Below are 19,586 nucleotides of genomic sequence, written 5' to 3'. Positions count from 1 at the left end.
GTTAAAAAATCTAACAAATGTTCTAACAAGTATAAAATATTACGAAAATACACACACTACGGTGATCTATCAATATTTCGGCATTTGTATTATTTCATATAGTATAAACAAATAATTACCTAAAATTAGCTAGGTAGGTATAGTTGCTAGATATCAGTTGACTTCGTTGTTCACTTAGATCAATAGTAAAAAGTCAAACTTACTTATTTGTGCCAAATCCCCATTGTTTTAAATAATTAATAACCCACCCAAAACATAAATGTGAAAGGCTAAGTTCTAATATTGGAATGCTTCGCCTAAAATGGTATAAATAAGTATTCCATTCACAAATTAAAAATGATATAACAAGTTGGCAAGTTTTCAACACATAAACCTACTAAACAATGATCAAGTATATAATTTTCTATTTCGTGCCAAGTTATATATTTTTAACTGAGGTCTTGTATGGAACTTGCAAGATATTTTTATGAAATAAAATTTTACTTTACTTTATTAAATACATTCGTATACGAATTTTAGGTTACGACCATTGGAAGATATATATAATTTTTTTGTTTTAGTTCCTTAGGGGTAAATTTACACCTTCATTATTTTTAAAATCTAACACTTGGCCATTTTCAGATTTTTTCCTTTACCTTGACCTAAAACCTATCCATGAAATATTACAAGTCAATACGACCATTGGAAGTGGTCTAGGTGATGAGTGAGTCAGTCAGTGAGTGTATAGTAAAAATAGCGATTTTCTGACGTCAATATCTCAAGACCTACAATAGGTACATTAATGAAATTTTGTATTTTAGATAAGTAAGTAGATCTCGACAGATACTAGAAATTTCATATGCGTAGATAAAATAGATTTTGAGTTATAGGTGGGTCGAAAAATGGTTCGTGTAATATAACCCACGGCCGGTGTGTCGGTTTTTTGCTCGAACTTGGCGGACACACTGCCGTGTGTCTAGATAAATGCATAAAAATGCTTTGTTGACAATATAGCTATTTCGATATAAGAGTGTGTTTATACAATTAATATCAATATTTCTTTATACATACTTTGGTTTTAATCCTACTTATCCTTATAACTTACACTTTATTTTGTTATCTTGCATTTGTAAAATATTGCACTACATTTTGCTTATAAGATATACATATATAAAAATACATAAAGTACTAGTAACAATTCGAGTTCAACTATTCTCAAAAAAATATACAGTATTTAGGTACTAATATCCTTAAATTCTGTATGAAAGTTGTGCAACTCAGGTGCGTCAATTCGGCTACATTCAACTACTTTCAAGTTTATGATGCACACTGTAGTGAAGACTTAGGTACACACATCATATTATCTTAACTGAGTGTAATTGTATTAGTTTAAAAGCGCTAAGTTTTTAAACATTATCATCCAAAACGTAAGTCATTATTATAATAGCACCTATTCTATTACCTTCACCATTATCAGATGAAGCTAAGGCTTGTTGTGATACAATTTTTGTGTGTATAAGATTGTGCGTAGACGAAGTTTACTTTTACTTGCATCTAATATAACATCGATTTTTACTTTCTCTATGAAAAATATACTTGTCTTATAAAAATAAATTCCAAGACCATAAAAATATACAAAAGTATGAAACAGAAAACAACACTAGATAAAATATGTTTTAAAATAAGATAACATATCAAAATAAAATATAAGACTACAGGTCGCATGTAAACATGTTATAGTTTTGGTATTACATATATAAAATATATAGCTTCGTTAGCTGTCTGAGCACAGGCGATCTTATCAGCCAAGTTATACAATACATGATTATTTGTTCTACGTAACGTTGAGTTACTATTTGTACTTATGTCATAAATAATTAATTCTACATAAACTTGGTCTGTAAGAAATGGTATACTTTTTCGTATACAACCAGCATTATAGCTCCTCCGGGCCCCAGTCTCATAACCTTTGGAACCAGACCTTTGTATAAGGCGCGGAATCTGAAAACAAGAAAAAACATATTTTGAAAAATACTAATATAAAGCTAGTACTTAAGCAGTTACCTACCTAGAAAATGATATGGTTAAGTATATTTACATTCTCAACCAATTATCCAATTCAAAATAAATGGGATGAAAGTCTGTACCTTAGATACAATATGCCTTTAAACTCTTGGATTTTTATTTAAATGGACTAAATATCACGGTTGTAGTAAGCCATCACATGACAACAGACTATCAATCTCAGTATCTCGTTTCAAAGATACTTAGGCGCTTATATTGGAGTGGCAGTTGCACAAAACAAATCTAAAGATTTGTCAAATAAATCTTTATCCCTAGAGCATATCAGTTGTCGGTGACTGCCGAATAGGATACCTACATTTGTCGCCACACCTAGGTACCTTTCCAGTGGTCTCTCAAGACATGAGGACTTAAAAAATTGATTCAACATTGCGAAACTCTGTGTACTAGTCTAGTTACGCACAAATCCTACCTAATTATGTCACGACTACTACTCATTCATAATTTCTATTTATTAGCCGATCAAGTGCTAAAATAAGTGGCACATATTATGTGATAGTGCGGCATCTATCCGTAATTGTCCAGATTTATCCAAAGCTCTGATAATGGACGAGAATTTGAATTCCAATAAGAAACTACAAATACCCTATCATGATGACTTCATTTGGCTAAATTAAATTAAAAAATATACCTCTTGTAGTTTGTTAATTTGCATAAAGGTCTTTTTTTACAGTATTTGCTTTCAGTTTATGTAACTGATTATTCTGACTGACTGATAATTTATAGCATAATAATAATTTTATTGTTTCTATACGAAATATACTTCAAGTTAAACTAACAGAAACTTAATTATACATCATTTATTTAAAAACAGGGAAGTCATTGTATGCATAATTCCACCATCATTAACATTCAAATAATGTAGGTAAAGAATTGCACCTTTACTGCATTATTCGGTACCAAGATTTTGGACTATAGCCAGTTGGACATAAATGAAGATTACTCGGTAAACACGAATACATGCAGCTGGTGTTAAATGTGGCTGGTTAGTTCACTGCACTACCTACATACAGCTAATGAACTCCAAATGTCGTGTGACAAAGTAAACAAGGAACGTTAATGTTTAACTAACTACTCTACCTACCTCCGTATCTGATAAATTACTATTTATATTAAGTTATGCAATACGTGATTAAATAGAGAGAAGTTATACAAGAAGCTCTTGTATTGTATAGATAGACAAACAGTACAAACTAGAGATAAGTAAGTAGGTAGAGTAACGATAACTAATTTGTTTTACTGGGACTTGAACGCTAAATGAGACTAACTTCTTTAATTTCAGAGGTAGATTTAAATACATTCCGAATGGCAAGCCACCCAGAGAAACTTCCCTGGGAATGCATTAATTAAGGTTTCGCAATTAAAATAACTTTTTTTGTTTTACTTCAGTTCTGATTTTAGTAAGTATTTGATTGCCTAATAAATTGTCACTCAAAAAACTGAATGAATTAAATATAGTAGCAATATAAACTTGTAGCTGAGGTGAAAAAATGTTTGCATACAATTTACCTGTAATATTACATGTTTGCAAGTATGTCACTATACTTAAATCCGCAAATAACAAGCGCTGTAACTACGGGAATGCGTAACTATAACATTGTTACCACAAACTAGGTCACTGCAGACGCTATGCGTTTGCGCATTCATTCAGGATCAATGTACATAAAGGTTGAAATATCAGTACTGGAAATACCAATAGGAAAGGTGCGAAAGACTTATTATAGGCACCACATAACTACGAGGAAAATAATAGGAAATAAACACTTTGTACCTAATTTATGTTCAGAAATGAGACCTTCAAGCGACCTCACAGGTTTGTTTACCTTTTGTAATAATTTTGCCAGCCAATAAAGTTCAATGTTCTGCAAGCGCCGATTTTCGATTTCCGACAACATTTTAAAGATATTTCTTTTGTTAACTCATGAGAGTATTGGCGTATTGCCCAGTTCATGCAAAGACAGTTTGCACCAGTAGGTACTTGGGTACAAATTCGTATTTATAGATATTCGCAGAATGTTGGGGAAATTACTGAAATCCTCACACCACAGTTTGCTCGAATTAGATTGAATTTGATCCAAGAAGTAAGTATCTAGTGTCTGATCTCTAGCAATTATTCTGTGAAGTAGCAGAAGTAGCCTGGGATACCTTGAATCTGACTGGTATACTGAATTACTGAATAGAATATCTAGTGGTGGAACTTAAACCTTAATTCAAGAAGAATAAATTATTACTTACCCTTCTTCCCGATACACCGTTATCATTGCTCCTGTAGTTGTTCTATACTTTATTTCTCCTTTTACAGGCTGCGGACCTTGGATTCGGCTTTTGGCCACGTCAAACGGTATGTTGACACATGATCCTAGACATCCTGCTACGAAACCGATGCACAACTTTCTTAAGAAGTCTAGTATTGGTACCTGCAATAAATAAATATAACTATGAGATAAAAAATATCTGTTCTTTATTTATTAGCATTATCTAATAATTTAATAAAAAAAATAATGAAAAATCTGTCTTGTTTTATTTTTAACCTATTGTGGGATAGGACATATGCTACAATCATCAAGATTTAAAAAAATATAATTTTATGAACTAAATACTAACCTTATTCTCAGGTACAATATCTTTTACACTGTGATAGAATCCGAAATACACCATGTTGAAAACACCGTTTCTGGCGATGGTTGCTGTCAGACCTTTGCTTAACCCTCTGGAGCCAAACCCATGTTCTCTTACAATTTGTCTAGTCACAAACCATGTGCTTGGGACCTCTTTCCCTCTAGCCTTATTAGCCATTAACGTTACTTTTACTACTTCAAATGGGTTTACAAATATAGCTTCTGTTATACCTGCTCCAAGTCCAGCTAATGAAAATACCTGAAATATAAATATGGTTCAATTTTTACATCTAATTAAGTAACGGGTGAAGACTGAAGAGGCTTGAATTATAGACAAAATAAGAATGTTGATTGTAAATTTAGTATTATATTTGTAAGGATTTTTTTTATAAAATGAAATATTTTATTTTCATATAAAGTACATATTTCATTAAATTGTAAATATGTACATAATATATTAACTATTTTATAATTCCTTTTTTTTGGTACTATAGTATATTATAAAGACTCATAAAAAATCCTCAGATTATATATTATAATATCATTGTAAAAAATCTTGTTTTAAAAGTCTTGTCATATTATAATTCCATCTGATTTATCAGTTGAGGAATATTTTGCTGTCATAAAGTAATAGATAATTTTTAAACTGTTTGAGTATTTGATAGCTCTTATCAGACAGTTGACTCTGTTTCTATTTGTTGTGTTCATTTCTTGATAATATGAATACTTATCTAGTGTTTTGAAATCATCTTATTCTTATTAAATAAAAAAAATCTTAAATTGATTATAGTAATAAAAACTATGCAATTCCTGTTGAGGCTAATTATTGTCAGTCAGAAAAATATAAAAACAGTTTTTTTTTTTTAAATTAGGTATTTTAAAATACAAACTTTAAGTTTTCAATATTAATTCATATACATATTTTCATAGCAGTTTTTACTTCTTAAGAAAAATTAAAGGAAAATAGCAAAAAATTAAATGAAAGTTTCATTTAAACATTTCTTGAATAAGAAAGAAAGTGTTAGCAACAAAAATAAAATCAAAATATCCTCACTAAAGGTGTTGCTGTACTGGTACCAAGAATTGTCATACCAAGTTTTTTGTATTGTTCAAAGCAAACAAACTTCACGGCTCGTTTGGGTGTTTCAGCCAAGATAGGAGGCAAAATACCCTTGTAGAATGATGATAATCCTTCATGCTTGTACATTTTCTGTACGCAGTCAAATATTCCAGTGTAATAATGAGGGTCTGTTCTTGGTAGGTTCTTGTTGGTGGCTTGCAACTGCAGCCTAGTCTTTATTAGGTCCAGGGGCTGCATGATTAGGACTTCAACAAATCCTGCACTACCACCGGCTCCTATCTGCATTGCAGCTTGCTTCAATAATGTGTTTATGTCACTCATTTTTACACTTTAGAAGAGTTCACTAAGTTAAATTGTATAAATTTCTTTAATTTTGTAGTTTCTTTCCAATAAAATGCACTTGTTTTCTGTTATGGTTCAAACCAGCTCCAAAATATCTTGTCACAAAGTAATAAATAAATTAATAACCAACTTAACAAAAAATAAAGTATATTAAAAACCTAAAAATGCACAATTCTCTTCAAAATATCACAGCAAATGAACAAAATAAGTCGAATGAAACAACATTAGCGAAAGGGAATAACTACAAAACAGTAAGAATTCAACGTTACTTCGTTATGTTAAAGTTGATTATTAAATGAAACCAAATATTGTGAGAACACTTGTAGGTCATGGCAATAACAAAGCTATGCAGTTCACATAAGGTCGTTTTTAAAACATTTTTAACCTGTTTGTGCTCGATATGATGTTGACATTGACATGTGTCACCTAGCTGTAGCTGTGTCGGAGGGAAATTATGAAGACGTCAAAAAGTATAAAAGTTTGAAAACTTATCAAGGAAGCCATTGGGGTGGCTGTTCAGAGGGGAAATATTATGTTCAGCAGTGAACGTCTTCTGGCTAAAAATCTTATTATATTTCAGCAATTATTTCACTTCAAATTCCATATTTACTACCAAGTGTTGGATATTAGTTTGTCAACAATGTGTTTAATTATGTTTCAATACGTATTGGTTTAAAATCACAATTCCAATTCGATTCCTGTGTATGAATAATTTTTTATTTACTACTTAGTCCCTAAACGACAAGTGACAGTTAATTGAATATTACTACTATAAAAAAATGATGACATTAGACGGTTATTGCAGATTTACGGAAAATGTACATCACTAACTGCGAATAAAGAGAATGGCAGCCCAGACGTTAGCTGTCAATGAGTCTCCAGTTGAAAGTGTTGTTTCGCAGATTTCATCCAATGTATCTTAGCTCAAATATATTAATTTGTTTGTCCATATTTTGATTAGACTAGTCGTATTGCTATTTACAAATGTTTATAAGAGTAAGGACTCGCTGCTGATGTAGGAGGACGCGTGTATTCAGCAAACAATCAATGTCTATAAAGTCCATTTTCGCGTGGAATCTTTCTTTCAAAATGGCAGTGGTATTAACAATTTGCAGATGTGAAAAATGATTTCGTGTGTTATAAACAGTGTCGGTGTGGGTGGATAGTGAATTAAACACGGAAATGTGGACATAAAGTGTAAGATGGGTTCGCAGACACTAGAGATATTACGCCAAGGTGTTTGGGCATCGTTAACTGGGGGATGGTTTTATGATCCTCATCAGAATTTGTTTTGCAACACTGTGCATTTATATGTGTGGTTGTTCCTGCTATGTTTGCCGTTTTCTATCTACCTGGTGAGTTGGATCACAGTGCTACATTCAACGTTTTTAGTTAGTTGGTTTGTAAGTGATTGAAATGTAAAGCAGGTCACTGGTGATTGGTTGAGATGATTGTTATTCAGTAGTGTGACTTGAGTCATTATGGTCATTGCCCTTATGAAGCCTTAGCAATAAAACTGTTAAGATTGATCTGTCAACAGTTAGCACCTTCAAGGCGAATTATTTCTTTCAAGAAGTAGGCCATGATACTTGATCTAGTTTACATTGTTTATCCATTATTATTACGTTTTAATTAACACAACAAATTAAATGTAATTGAGCACTTTATAGGTTAGTTTTTGTTCAAATATCAAGATAGTAGTGTTGTGTATATTTTAGTATTGCTACCTCCTTTATTGACCATTTTTATTTAATTTTATCTGAACTGTAAAATAGTGCCTTTAGGCAGGTTTTTAACATAATAATTATAACTTTTAAACATACACAAAACACTACAATACTAAATAGGTCCATAAACTTATTCATACAATATGAATTACTAACTTTTTTATAAGTTATCAAAATTATCCCTATAAGAAAATGTTATGAGTTTTACTATTAGTTAGCCATAGAGAATCTACTGTCTCATAAGACATTTTTATGACCCAAATATAATTACTATTGGACTATAACCCAAGAAATCAACTACAAACACTAATTAGGTACTTTATTTTCCAAACAGCTAACAGTTTACTTTATTTACTTTTTACTTAATGGCCAGGGTGTTAAATGATTTTAAATTATCCCTAACTCTTTGTTAGTTACTTATACAAAGGACCTGATAAGCATACAATACAAGTATACCTTCTAAATTTTTTAATAAGGTATTAAATACTAGCTTTTGGCAGCAGCATTATATGCATTCCTGTGGGATAAAAAGTATCCTAGCACCTAAATCAGATATTATACACTGTTTGTATACAAAATTTCATCAAAATCCATTCATTAGTTTCAGTGTGATTGATGGACAAACATCCAGAGATACAAACTTTCACATTTATAATATAAGTGTGATACCTATCAATTTATTATTTATGCAATAGAACCTGATTGGCATACAAGTATACATTTAAATAGTTGAATATAAAATAATACAGTTATTTCAAGAGCCTTCAACAAAAAAGTTCTGATAATAAATCTATTCAAAGAAGTATAATATCTGTATAGACACAGAAATAGTTCTCACACTATTATTAAGAGGCTTATTTTTAGCCAGACTCGATTATAGAATTAGTCATAGCTAATAATAAATCAAGGTAGACCTACAACATTTCATTCAGTACTGAATTTAAGATTTTACAACACTAAACAGAACCTGTTAATCTTTAAAAAGATTGGCAGAAGATTATAGTAAACTAATAAGTTGAATTATTGAGGTTGAGTTTACTGACATTACTCATTAACCCTCATTACTAAGATAAAACAGTTGATTATATTTTATCCCAATCTGTAAACATTCACTGTGCCAAATTTCATCCAGATAAATCCAGTAGTTTTTACATGAAAGTATAACAAACATACATACAACGACACCTCACAAACTTTCCAAGGTTTTATTTTTTATAAACACTGCCCCACACTAATATTTTCTCCTGTATTATGGGTACATAGACAAACATACAAATTCACATACACACAATAGCCAGACCCGAAACATCAATTTGTGGATCACACAAAGAGCTCTCTGCTTGCTCCGTGCGGGAATTAAACCCGCTACATATTGAGCAGGCGTATCTTGCTCAGCTGCTGTGCCAACAGTGCAGACAATTGCGTCAATAGATATTATAATATTAGTAGGATCTAAAGCTGAGGTATGCCATGACAACTGTGTAACTTGAGTAATGTAAGAATGAAATTATTCACTATACAATGGTCACAATACTTACAATACTATGTTACTATTTATTGTGATGAATGCTGGGATTTTACATTGTTTTAAACAGTCATTAACTTATTTTAGTACCACACAATAAGCAAGTGAGTGAGTAATATATGCAATCAAAGAGTTTCTTTGTAATATGTATAATATTTGAACATTTTCCTTCTTCTCTAGTAAATATAAATGTGCATTATTTCTGTAACTGCCAAAATCTAATTGAATTGAAACTTTTACCAAACATATTAGAACTAGAAATGATGATGAGGTATGAAAATTAAAAGTATTTAGTCCATCAGTTAGGTAATGAAAAATATTAGCTAGACACATATTTTTTTTTATTTTGGTAAATAAGATATACTTAGATAAAACTAATCAAAATTTAGAAGTGGGAGCAAAATACGTCATTTCTACGTAAAAAATGTAATGAGAAGTGATGTCACACTATATGTATTTCAAATCGATGTATCTTCGAAAGTATTTGTTTCCATAAGAAAATAAAAATACTATGTATGTGTACTTTAAATACACACATTTAAAATAATCTACAAGACGGGCATTACAATAAAATTAGTCATCTTCCCTATTCCAGGCTCAATATTTTACCAAAAATATTCATGTGATTATGGAAAGTTTTTGACACAAACATCCAACAATACTTTGCCCGTCTGTTTCACATCAATTCATACTTACATGTAGGCAGTTAGCCACTTGAAAGTATTCTAAAAGTTATCAATTCTGCCTCATTGAGTGATGACAGCCTCAATGCAGCAATCACACAGTTATAAATTGACGGATACTGGCCTGTATTGTAATTGTAATATGCAGCTTTATATTGTTACAAGATCTTGTATGTATTTTCGTTTGAATTACTTCTGAAAGAACTACTTACCTAGTTATTAGTATTTGCTGAATATGAAACTAAGTTTTGAGTTCTATGATGTCTAGTCTAGGGTAATTCATAATTCTTTTTATCTGTTTATCACACAAAAATAATAAGATTAATAACAAACAGATGCAATTTATGCCCTAACAATTCTTGGTAAGCCGTGATATTCGATTTTTTAGGAGTGACCTCAGTAATGGCCACTCGCAGAAGTAGCAGAAGAAAAATACTGCAGTGATTTGATCCAGTTAAAGCCTGTATATTGCTACATTATTTCCATTACGAAGGAAGTCTATGAATATTAAAAAAAAAAATGTCTTTAATGTAAATAGAGCATGCAGATTTGCTGTGAAAAATCTATTTTCAAAGTTAATAGGTATTATTATGTGGCAAAAATTTACATTGACCTATTTACAAGATACATAGGTATCTGCATATAGGTATGTGTGGTGTTTAGATTAGAAGGTGTGGCATTCAGAGTTATTATTCTCCATTAACTTAATGAACATAGACCAAGTTAATTGATGTGTTGTTTACAGAAACTATGTCTTATGTTTATGGTATTAGAAGTTAATTTCGGATGCAGTGCATTCCTGATATATTTTTGTATGCGACAATGTTTGAGAAATAATGCAAAAAATGCGATAGACAAGATAACGAGATTAAGTTATCTATCATAACAGCATAACTTTGCCTGGTATTCCCCAAAAAAGTACGGCGTAATTATATATAATAGCCAATTTATGTGACAATCCACAGAGAGCACAATTTTTTCATAAAGCACCCAAAATCTTTAAAAGATTCAGCGAACTCCACTTTATGATGAAAAGATCCCGTAGTAACTATGAAATAACGCGATGAAACAACCAGCTGTTTTTAGCTAAGTCTTAAAAATCACGAGATATTTTAAACTTTGTCATAATTAGCATAGATTAGACTACTAAACTAACATGCAATGTATTGCATAAAATGACTGCCTCGTTGGTCGAGTGGTCGCAAGTGCGACTGCCGGTCATGGGGTCTTAGGTTCAATTCCCGGGTCGGGCAAAGTACTACTGGGCTTTTTTCGGTATTTCGAAAATTTCTCAGTAATAGCACGGAGTCTGGAATTACGCTTAGTATATGGCAATAAGCTCACCCCCTATTACATAGGATTTATAACATAAATGGTTAAAAGTGGGTGTATATTGTATAGCGGCATTACGCGCCGTATTGTGCACCTCAGTCTACCCCTTCCGGGATAATAAGGCGTGACATTGTTGTTGTTGTATTGCATAAAATTATCAGAATAAGATCAACTATGACGACGTTAATGTAATACGATCATCTAAATATTCTGAATCAACTACTAACACGATACCAATTAAGTTTCATCGATATCCGCTTGCCTTCAAACTAATTAGGCTTGCGAACAGATCATTAGCAAATCGATGAATATTTATTTCGTTCTAACAATTGTAATGGACAACACGATACACTTCTTGTTTCTTTCGAGTAAGAAGGGAGATTTGACGCTAAAACTATTAGTTTTCGGGAAAAAGGTAAACTCAAAATCAAAGCATTTATTTGGATTAATCCCTAATTAGGCACTTTGGAAACGTCAAACGTCTTTTGTCCGTTGGTCTGTCCGTAGTGACGCTAGGTGCTCGTATAAATGCATACACAGGTACTTACATCAATAGCCCATGAGAGTCCACCGCTGGACGATGGACCACCTCTACAAAATAGGGGTTTTCTGTAACTGACATGCTTTGCAGTCGGGAAGCAGGAAAGACCGTCAAAAATATTTAAAAACTGATAAATAATTTGCACTATCTTTTTCATCATTTCTTAACTCGCGTCAATCAATAGTCTAACGCCGGCTCCACACGTTGGCCCCAATATTGGCCCCAACGCTATTCATCCAACGTGTGGATCTAGAAAATGGCATTGGTCCCAACGTTAGGGCGAGCGTTGGTAGTTGGCCGGCTCGTGTCGGTTTCATCAAAGGAATCTGCGCCAACGCTCGCGATCTGTCCACACGTTGGCGCTTTGCTCAGTTCTGTTACAACACGCAGCGAGTGCATACGTCGAGCGAGAATGGCTTTCTCATCCACAAAATCGTCACCGGCTTGGACATAACAAATATAAATGCACTCATCATTACTATAAACGCGCTCAGAGCAGTTTCGATTTCTGTATCGGACATCTTCACATTGGCGTTGACGGGATGGAACTAGTTTATTAGCCAACGTGTGTACGCCTCAGGCCGGCTCCACATGTTGGTCCCAACGCTCGTACCAACGTTGGACTGCAAACTCGGTGACGTACACACGTTGGCTAATAAACTAGTTCTATCCCGTCAACGCCAATGTGAAGATGTCCGATACAGAAATCGAAACTGCTCTGAGCGCGTTTATAGTAATGATGAGTGCACATTTATATTTGTTACTGAGAAAAATAAAAAGACAATCTCTCTGTGTTAATAGTAATTGTATTCGATTTATCATAAATCGGAGCAAGAAAGCTATCCATGAGCTCATAAGCGAACCAATTTGGTTTAAAAATATCATCTGTTGATGATCCAGATCGAGTAGAGTCACTAATTTTCTTTCTGTAAAGGCGATATGTGCTCATTAACGATTCTCGCTTTTTTTAAAAATCTTCGATTGAGAAATTCATTCCCATATTTTGTTGAATGGTGCGCCATGCATCAGCTAATAAATTTTTATTTTTGTGGTCCTTTCGAGTTGCGTCCCATATTATTGGATGTGCTTGATAAATTCTATTACTTTTTCATTTGTCCAAGCCGGTGACGATTTTGTGGATGAGAAAGCCATTCTCGCTCGACGTATGCACTCGCTGCGTGTTGTAACAGAACTGAGCAAAGCGCCAACGTGTGGACAGATCGCGAGCGTTGGCGCAGATTCCTTTGATGAAACCGACACGAGCCGGCCAACTACCAACGCTCGCCCTAACGTTGGGACCAATGCCATTTTCTAGATCCACACGTTGGATGAATAGCGTTGGGGCCAATATTGGGGCCAACGTGTGGAGCCGGCGTCACCGAGTTTGCAGTCCAACGTTGGTACGAGCGTTGGGACCAATATGTGGAGCCGGCCTTAAGCTGCTAAACACATAAACAGTTTGCACCGTGTATCCGTGTAATAGCTGACACCTACGCATTCACACGCAGAAGTTAGCACCTCTTAGATCCACGGGAAATATTTATTGTTCAACTATTTATAAAACTACATGGTCTAGCATTCTCACTAATATTTCTTTATAGGTTTATATTATGTATATTGTACATTCATGATATCTACTAAAACTAGCTTACCTACTTTGAGGAAGAAATTGTTCTCCGATTCATCCATTTGAATAGTTATAACTTTCTATCAATAACTATCTATTTTTATATCCGCATCTATTTGTATGAGATGCGGCACAATAAGAGTCTGTACCTCTTCCATGAGTTTGAAGCAATAGTGTCTGTCGATAGTCGCTAGCGACTACGTATTTTTTTTTCACTAACTATGGCAAATTTTACACCAGTCATCTGTGGAAAATCGTAGCTAGCGACTATCGATAAATACTAACTATTGCTTCAAACTCATGGAAGAGGTATTGATACTTTCATTCGTTTCACGCAGGCAAAATTCCATTAGGATTTTTTCAAAATAAGTTATTAATCAGTGTTGTCGGTCCGCAGTACTTCCCGCCAGCGAGTCTCGGTTGGATCATATACTGCGCGCTGGTGGCGGTGCTGTTCGCCGGCCTGAAGCTGCTGAACCACGGCCTGCACCACATGTACGACACCACCGAGTGCATCATCGTGCAGCCGCCCAGCGATCCCAACGCCACTGAGAACACTGCGTAAGTAGCCATCACACTCTTAATTTCAAATTAAGCCATGATCGTCCTACTGCAGGGCAAGGCCTCCCTACCATCCTTCCACTGTTCTCTGTTTAAAGCTTTTTGCGGCCAATCCTTGTCATAGATGTCGAGTTCGTCCCGCCATCTCCTTTTGGGCCGCATCGCACTCTATTTTAGTATAATTGAAGATAATCTGCCGTGTTGGTAAAATGATCGTAAGAGTAACAGAACAGCTAAGCAAACGTGCTTTTGGGTCAGAATCACTAGTTGATTAACGTACAATTAAAGATTTTCCATGTTAAAAATACCCATTTTTTTGTTTTTCCACAGTCCTGACGAAGGCATGGAGATGCAAATGTTGAAATTGGGCGGAGCGCCGGCGACGGGGAGTGACAACGAGTCAGTCACTTCCCTTGAGTACCACAAACCTAATAACAGCACGATAGGTATGAAGCATTCATACATTTATTACAAAACTATACGGAAATACCTTTAGAATCTGTTCATAATTGATCTATTTCTCTTTCTTCGCAGATTTAAAAGTAGATGTCCACCGAAAGAACAGTTCGGAGTCCAGCATGGAAGACAGCGCCATGTCTGCCAAGCAGACGGAGGCTGTGGCCGCCACCAAGTCGGACCTGTGCGTGGCGCAGGCCGCCGACATGCCCGGCCCTTCCAAAACCCGTCCAGCTACCAGGAGCCGATCTAAGTCCGGCCACAGGAGGGAACGAACCTCCAAGAGGAGGACACACGGTACTCGCATCGACGAACTGATAGGTGAAGCTTCTAGAAGTAACAGAGTCGAGAACAACTTGCCCGTTCATATGCTAGTCGACGAAGGCCCCTTCGCCAAAGTCAGTAGGCGTTACCACGAGTGCCCGCACCGGCGTGGCTCAAGCAACAAAGACTTTTTCAAAGAGTGGCTGTATCTCGACGGTAGTGAGGCTGCCGGGGAACCATATCAGTCTAAGTTTGCCCGACAACTCAGCTCCGACTCAAGAGATAATTCAGAGCCTAGCGTTGGTCCGCCGTCTCCTAAGAAGAGGACGGCGCACCGCCGGAGATACGCCAACTACCCAGATGAAAGTTGCACCAAGTCCGCCATGGCGCTGGCAACGCAGCAGTCGTCCAACATGCGCAGGAACTCCAACTCCACGATGTCCACAATTCAGCTCCCACTTTTAAATTCGACCGCACAACTTGTATCGCATATGAGGAGGCACTCCAACAATGCTGATACTGGATTCTTCGCCAGTGTAGAACTTGGCGAATACATGATGGTGAAAGCCGAAGCCCCAGCAGGCGAAACAGAAAAGAGTAAAGGAAAGAGTTCAGGTTTCAGAAGAATTAAAAGCGCCGCATTAGAAATCGGGTGTCCACCTCCGAGCGTTTCGAACTTATCCCCCCATCCAAACAGTGCAGAAACCATCGGGGGTCAGATGCTAAAGAACCCTAAAAGCGCAGTTATTCCACCTCCTAGTAAAAGCTTAACTCGCGGTCCACATTTAAATCTGTACCCAAAGAACGAATCGGGAGAAGGATGTAGCTATCCATATCTAACGTACGGTTCCGAAATTGTGTACCCGATCGCAGAAATATCTGACGAAATGCAAACATCTCAGAAAGAAACCGACCTAGACTCGAGCGGAGAGAGCTACAGTGATTACGATGACGAGAAGCAGTTCCGGGGCTTCGACTGGGACGCCGAGCAGTCGCCAGCGATGCGCTCCAGTGACTCTGATTATGAAAACAACGGATCCAGGTCGCCGTTGCTTGACAGGCCCTCAGACGTGCGAGTGGTGCGGAGTAAAACTCACGGGGACAGCAAGAAGCACTGCTGCGAGCGACACACAAACAAACACAGCTTAGACTGTCCCAATGACAAAAGTAAACCAGTAAGACTGAAAAAGCTTCCCAAACACGAGCCACAGTACGAAGCTAAACGTTCCGACAGAGCAGCACCTCCGTGCTGCGAATGTAAAACCACCATCAACACTAACGTTGACTACTTTGAGAAGGCCAGCGCTAGTTCCAAAGACTTATTAATAGAAAAATCCAGTTTGGAGTCCAATGAGGCGCAAGAACAACCCGAGAAACAGCCAGAAGACAAAAAAGTCGCCGAAAAGAAACCGTGGGACCACAATATCTGTAATTCTAGCAGTAGTAGCGATACTTACGTAGAGGGAGTTGCGAAAATATTTAAACCAGAAAAGATCACTGCTCCCGAAACTGAGGAGTCGCAACTAACATGTGACAGCAGCCGCAGTGCTGACGAACGGAGTGTGTACAGCCTGGACTGGCTCTTCGAGGAGTCCGACCTGGCCGCCGGCTGCAGCAAGGACGCAGGCGCCTGCGCGCTCTCTGAAGATGTACTGAATCAAAAGCTAGCCAACGCCCTGGGCGAATCATCTTCCAACGTTCCAAAAAACTTGGGAGCTATACCAAAGCAGATAAAAAACTTAGCGCGTTCACGAGCTTCCTCGCAGAAGGAGAACAAGAAGAGAGATTCTAAAAAAGAAAAAGATGAGAATCAGAATGAAGAGGTTTCCTTCGACGCGGTGGAGGCTCAGGCTGCTTTGGTACAAGGGTTGGAGTGCTTGTTCGCGGCGACCAACGCCAACACCGTGGTGATGCCGCCCACCAACCGGGACGAGCGCCAGCGCAGCCACAGGCAGAGCATTCGGGGCGAGAGAGAGAATTCGCACAAAACTAGAAAACGTTCCATTGAAGAAGTAGCACAAACTTCCACCAACACGCTTCTTCCCACTTCCATGCCTCTACTGGCGGCCTTCCTCAACTCCAGGGTGGACTTCGGGCCTTGCTGTGCCCCGGCTCACGCCGCCGCCACCGCCGAGCCAGCTCCGCCGCAGAACGCGCAGGCGGCGGAGGAAGCTCCGCGGTTTAGGCCGCTGATGGACAGAAACCATAGAAACCGAATTAGAAAAATTAAACGTTCTACTCGACAGCGAAATAATCCTTCTCATCAGAACAATGCAAATAAAAGAAACAAGCAGCCAGCTGCGGACAGCTCCAGCAACTCCAACAATGTCCACTTCGCGACGTCATTCGACGACACCACGGACGGGGCGATACACTGCTTCATGGACGAGTACGGCAACTGGATGTCGTACACCTTTGACAAGAACAGTTCCGGTCGTGCACAAGCGCAACCAATTCCTTTACCGGAGAAGGAAGATGGGATGCGAATTAACAGGGTCAAACCTATCGATAACCCCGACAACTCACAAGAAACTGCCGGCGAAGGCAGCTGTGGCTCTCTAGAATCCGAAGCTGGCAACAGTGAGAGTATACCTAAAACTAAACGCGGAGACAGCATCGACCAAAGTTCGTCCAACCAGGGCAGCAACAACCCGCTCCTGTCGAGCAACAACAACGTGTCGGCCGTGGTGCCCATCAACACCAATAACGCCAACAAGCGGTTCTACGTGTTCGACGGAGGGACCGGAGCACACGCGGACCAGCCGCGGTCCCCCGTGGCCTACGTCACCGACAGCTTGCTGGAACAAATAGAGGCTGAGAGACAATCGCGCATGGGTCTACCGAGCATGCATATAAACTTCCTCATGAACCAGCAGAGGGCACAACAGATGGCTCAGCAACAAGCTGAGAACACGTACGCCAATATACCGAGCCTGATGCCCTCGATAGGCGAGGAGAGCGTAGAAATAAACCTTAGGAGTAAATTCTCAAAATTAATTGACGAAATGGAGAAGGCGAATCAGCCGAAACCAAAGAGTTATTACAAGTTTAAACTTTCAAAATGTTTCGAATTGAAGGTGACCATGGACAGGCTGCAACTGATGGCGTTGTTTGATAGGAACTTGACGTTCAAGGAAACCTTCGTCACAATATTCCTGGCCGTAATGGTGGCCGTGCTGGGTTCCATGGTGTTGAACCTCGGCTTCTACAGGGACATATACGCGTTTTGGTTTTGTTTCATCATGGCGGGCAGTCAGTACTCGCTACTCAAAAGTGTCCAGCCGGACTCCGCGTCACCAGTACATGGCTTCAACAAGATGGTGGTGTTCTCTCGTCCGGTCTACTTTTGCATATGCACGGCACTCTTGTGCGGGGTGCACAGTTACTTAGAGCAAACAGCGCCCTTTACAGACGAGGACCACACGAGACGAAAACGAAGTGTAGACGTAACAAAACCTATCACGATATACGGATTCGAGATGAATGAACGAGATTTTTTACTCATCATTCAAGAGATACTATCAAAGTTCCTGTTATTTTTTCCTTTGGCGTTCAGCTTGGGGTTGTTCCCCCAAGTGAATACCTTCCTCATGTACTTCTTGGAGCAGATAGACATGCACGTCTTCGGTGGCAACGCGACGAGCAGCCTGAGCGCGGCCGTGTACTGCGTGGTGCGGTCCGTGGCCGCCATCGGGGTGCTGTACGGGTTCGCGTACAGCGGGCTCGTCGAGGGGAAGAAGTCGCAGCACCAGAAGCACAACATACTGTTCTCAATATTCTGCGGCCTCTTGGTGCCCATCGCGTACCACTTGAGCCGCAGTGCGAGCGACTACACGCTCATCTGGAACTTGATAAAGAAACACTTGTTGCCGCCGGAGTTGTACGTGATACACACTCCGGAATGTTCGCCGGAGACTGACAAGTCGGACCCTAACACGCTGACTGAAGACAAAAAGAACAATTCAGAGAGTAACATATCGAAACAGAATTCTATAGGAAGTTCAGCTTCTAAGATCAACTTTAGTTCGGAGACGAATATTGCCAAGCAGAAGAGGTCTCAAACGTCGAGCGTTAGTTCGTTGAAGATGGACCCTCGCGGAGGGGACACGATGAACTCGACGAACTCGCTGAAGGGGGACGTGCCTACAGAAGACGACAAGACCCAGGATGCGAGTACTACGAATGTGAAGGCGGACTCGGAGAAGCCGGACGAGGACATGGAGGACCCGCTGCCGAAGAAGCTGCAGGCGACGGTGAACGCGCGGCTCAAGAACGACGTCATCGTGTGCACGTTCCTCGGCCTGTTCGTGTTCGGGCTGCACTGCACCACCGTCTTCACCACGCTCCGACCACAACTTAATACCGTGAGTTACTTGTTCATTTTACTAACTTTTTTCTTTGAATTCGACGGCGTTGAATATTTATTTTAGCCACAACTCTGTACCAAATTTCTCTAAACTCAGTTTTATATTGAGAAAGCATTACATCCAGATATTTAATAAGTCTAAATGAAATACCTAAATTAAATAAAAACGCTTGCTCAACGTAACATAATTAATCTTATAAAAAAGGAATGTAACTAATAACGTGTATAACCTGCAGGTGCTATGGATAATAGCGGGGTGCCTGGGCTGGGCGCTGCACTACGTGGTCCCGCAGCTGCGCAAGCAACAGCCGTGGCTGTGCCTGGCCGGGCCCGTGCTCAAGCAACACGAGCACGCACAGTTCGAGGTCACCGAGCCCGCACGACTCATGTGCTTCGAGAAGG

General features: G+C 38.2%; 2 protein-coding genes across 6 annotated transcripts in view; one reads left to right on the top strand and one right to left on the bottom strand.

The window, feature by feature from the left end:
- Positions 1-881: 881 nt before the first annotated feature.
- LOC118267763 (mitochondrial 2-oxodicarboxylate carrier) lies at positions 882-6,416 on the bottom strand. Its single transcript, XM_035581938.2, has 4 exons — positions 5,734-6,416; positions 4,666-4,938; positions 4,297-4,478; positions 882-1,980 (listed from the first exon to the last, which is right to left on the bottom strand). The coding sequence occupies exons 1-4, from the start codon at positions 6,079-6,081 to the stop codon at positions 1,863-1,865; spliced, it is 921 nt and encodes a 306-aa protein (XP_035437831.2). The 5' UTR covers positions 6,082-6,416; the 3' UTR covers positions 882-1,862.
- Positions 6,417-6,949: 533 nt separating this feature from the next.
- LOC118267380 (pecanex-like protein 1) overlaps positions 6,950-19,586 on the top strand; it is a 39,164-nt gene continuing 26,527 nt past the window's right edge. For all 5 annotated transcript variants that reach the window (XM_050694232.1, XM_050694231.1, XM_050694230.1 and 2 more), the window contains exons 1-5: positions 6,950-7,457; positions 13,935-14,098; positions 14,429-14,544; positions 14,633-19,182; positions 19,421-19,585. In XM_050694232.1, coding sequence (XP_050550189.1) covers positions 7,305-7,457; positions 13,935-14,098; positions 14,429-14,544; positions 14,633-19,182; positions 19,421-19,585 — 5,148 coding nt within the window. In that variant the 5' untranslated portion in view covers positions 6,950-7,304. The remainder of the gene's footprint in view (positions 7,458-13,934; positions 14,099-14,428; positions 14,545-14,632; positions 19,183-19,420; position 19,586) is intronic.

The sequence above is a fragment of the Spodoptera frugiperda genome, chromosome 6, assembly GCF_023101765.2.
Source record: "Spodoptera frugiperda isolate SF20-4 chromosome 6, AGI-APGP_CSIRO_Sfru_2.0, whole genome shotgun sequence".
NCBI lineage: Eukaryota > Metazoa > Arthropoda > Insecta > Lepidoptera > Noctuidae > Spodoptera > Spodoptera frugiperda.
The sequence above is the reverse complement of the archived record's forward strand: the minus strand, read 5'-3'. Positions and strand labels throughout refer to the sequence as shown.